Source organism: Montipora foliosa, chromosome 2 (genome assembly GCF_036669935.1).
Source record: "Montipora foliosa isolate CH-2021 chromosome 2, ASM3666993v2, whole genome shotgun sequence".
Lineage (NCBI taxonomy): Eukaryota > Metazoa > Cnidaria > Anthozoa > Scleractinia > Acroporidae > Montipora > Montipora foliosa.
The window spans coordinates 6,347,874-6,350,373 of record NC_090870.1 but is presented as its reverse complement, the minus strand read 5'-3'; the positions used below and the strand labels follow the sequence as shown (position 1 = coordinate 6,350,373).

General features: G+C 46.0%; 1 protein-coding gene across 1 annotated transcript in view; it reads left to right on the top strand.

The window, feature by feature from the left end:
- The window catches only part of LOC137988940 (kinetochore protein Nuf2-like), a 26,534-nt gene that overhangs the window by 11,579 nt on the left and 12,455 nt on the right, over window positions 1–2,500 (top strand). The window contains exon 14 of the mRNA XM_068834877.1: window positions 337–421. Coding sequence (XP_068690978.1) covers window positions 337–421 — 85 coding nt within the window. The remainder of the gene's footprint in view (window positions 1–336; window positions 422–2,500) is intronic.

The window sequence follows — 2,500 nt, the reverse complement described above, 5'->3', positions numbered from 1 at the left end:
TCAGCTCGTGGGTGATAAAGGAGGAAGCAGTAGTGGACAAAATGAGCGGAGAACTGTTGAGGCCGATTTACACGGTACGATTTTTGTCGCATGAAACAAGCCCACGACAGGCCTACGACATGACTTACGGTGCTTACGATTGTCGCAGCGTTTTAAAATATGTTTCGAAATGCTAAGATATTTTTTCTGACGTACACGTCCAAGGGTGACAATACCCCAGGGGACCCCGAGGCATGTTGTAAGTCCCCTTTTGTCTCTGTGTATATTGCTCAATTAACTGTTGGATAGACTAGATAAATGCTACTACAGGTGACAGTATATAATTATGTAACACAGCGAGGAAAGCGCCAAGCTTGAAGACCTCCAAGACAAAAATATAACACAAAAGGAGACGCTCAGAGACTTGACTGCAAAGATTGAGGTACGTGGCTTAAATGTAGCGTTCGGTGTTTTAAAATGGCCGTTTCCCCCTCTATTTTTACATGTATGTCCTCACTCGCTGGTCAGTCTCTGTTACGAACTACTGTAACCTGCATCGAGGACCTTTTACCCCATCCTTTGTTTACCCGAACGTTGTCTTTCAAGGTTCAACTTTTGGGGTAAACAAGTTAATAGGTCACAAGAAATCGTTTTGGACCTGACGCAATGTGGCGTTTTGTTGACACCACCACGCGTTTCCTTCAAAGCGCTCACCGCAAAGGCTTGTTTTCTCAGGGACAAAACGATGCTCTTGTCAGCCATGAAGGAAAGTTTAGTTTGGCTTAAAACGCTCAAAAAAAGCTCTTGGTGATCTCGCCAAACTCACTACAGCCGCAGGAACAAGTTCCAAAAGTTTTCTTTCCTTCACAAGATGTTAGAAGCGGTACCATGCATGTAACTTACGTTCAACATTTTTCTTTCCTTTTCTTGTTTGCATTTTTTTATAAAGTGTTTTAAAGTGTTTTATAATGATGTTATCATTTCAAAAAGAATGAACCGTCCATTCTATTCGTTCGTTTGTTCATTGATTTAATTAAATCATTCATTCATCCATTCCGGTATCGTACCAGCAGTACAGTTTTCATATCAGAAAAGCCAAAGACTTTCTTCATTTTGATACGAAAGAGTAAAGGAAGAACCTGTTGTTGTTGGACAACAACTTCAAAATTGTTGGCCAACAACTCCCAACATTGTTAGCCAACAACCCCCAACATTGTTGGCAAACATCCCGCAACACTGTTTGCCAGCAACCCCCAACATTGTTGGCAAACATCCCGCAACACTTGGCCAGCAACCCCCAACATTGTTGGCCAGCAACCCCCAACATTGTTGGCCAACAACCCCCCACATTGTTGGCCAACAACACCCACCATTATTGGCCAACAACCCACGACATTATTGGCCAACAACTCCCAACATTGTTGGCCAACAACCCCCAACATTGTTAACCAACAATCCCAACCATTGTTGGCCAGCAACCCCCAACATTATTGCCCAACAACACCCACCATTATTGGCCAACAACCCACGACATTATCGGCCAACAACTCCCAACATTGTTGGCCAACAACCCCCAACATTGTTGGCCAACAACCCTCAACATTGTTGGCCAACAATCCCAACCATTGTTGGCCAGCAACCCCAGACATTGTTGGCCAACAACCCCCAACATTGTTGGCCAACAACCCTCAACATTGTTGGCCAACAATCCCAACCATTGTTGGCCAGCAACCCCCAACATTGTTGGCCAACAACCCCCACCATTATTTGCCAACAACCCCCAACATTGTTGGCCAACAACACCCACCATTATTGGCCAACAACCCACGACATTATCGGCCAACAACTCCCAACATTGTTGGCCAGCAACCCCCAACATTGTTGGCCAGCAACCCCCAACATTGTTGGCCAAAAACGCCCAACATTGTTCGCCAACAACTCTCAACATTGTTGGCCAAGAACTCCCAACATTGTTGGCCAACAACCCCCAACATTGTTGACCAACAACCCCCAACATTGTTGGCCAACAATCCCAACCATTGTTGGCCAGCAACCCCCAACATTGTTGGCCAACAACACCCACCATTGTTGGCCAACAACCCACGACAGTATCGGCCAACAACTCCCAACATTGTTGGCCAGCAACCCCCAACATTGTTGGGCAACAACGCTCAACATTGTTGGCCAACAACTCTCAACATTCTTGGCCAAGAACTCCCAACATTGTTGGCCAACAATCCCAACATTGTTGGCCAACAATCCCAACATTGTTGGCTGGCAACCCCCAACATTGTTGGCCAACAACACCCACCATTATTGGCCAACAACCCACGACATTATCGGCCAACAACTCCCAACATTGTTGGCCAACAACCCCCAACATTGTTGGCCAACAATCCCAACATTGTTGGCCAACAATCCCAACATTGTTGGCTGGCAACCCCCAACATTGTTGGCCAACAACACCCACCATTATTGGCCAACAACCCACGACATTATCGGCCAACAACTCCCAACATTG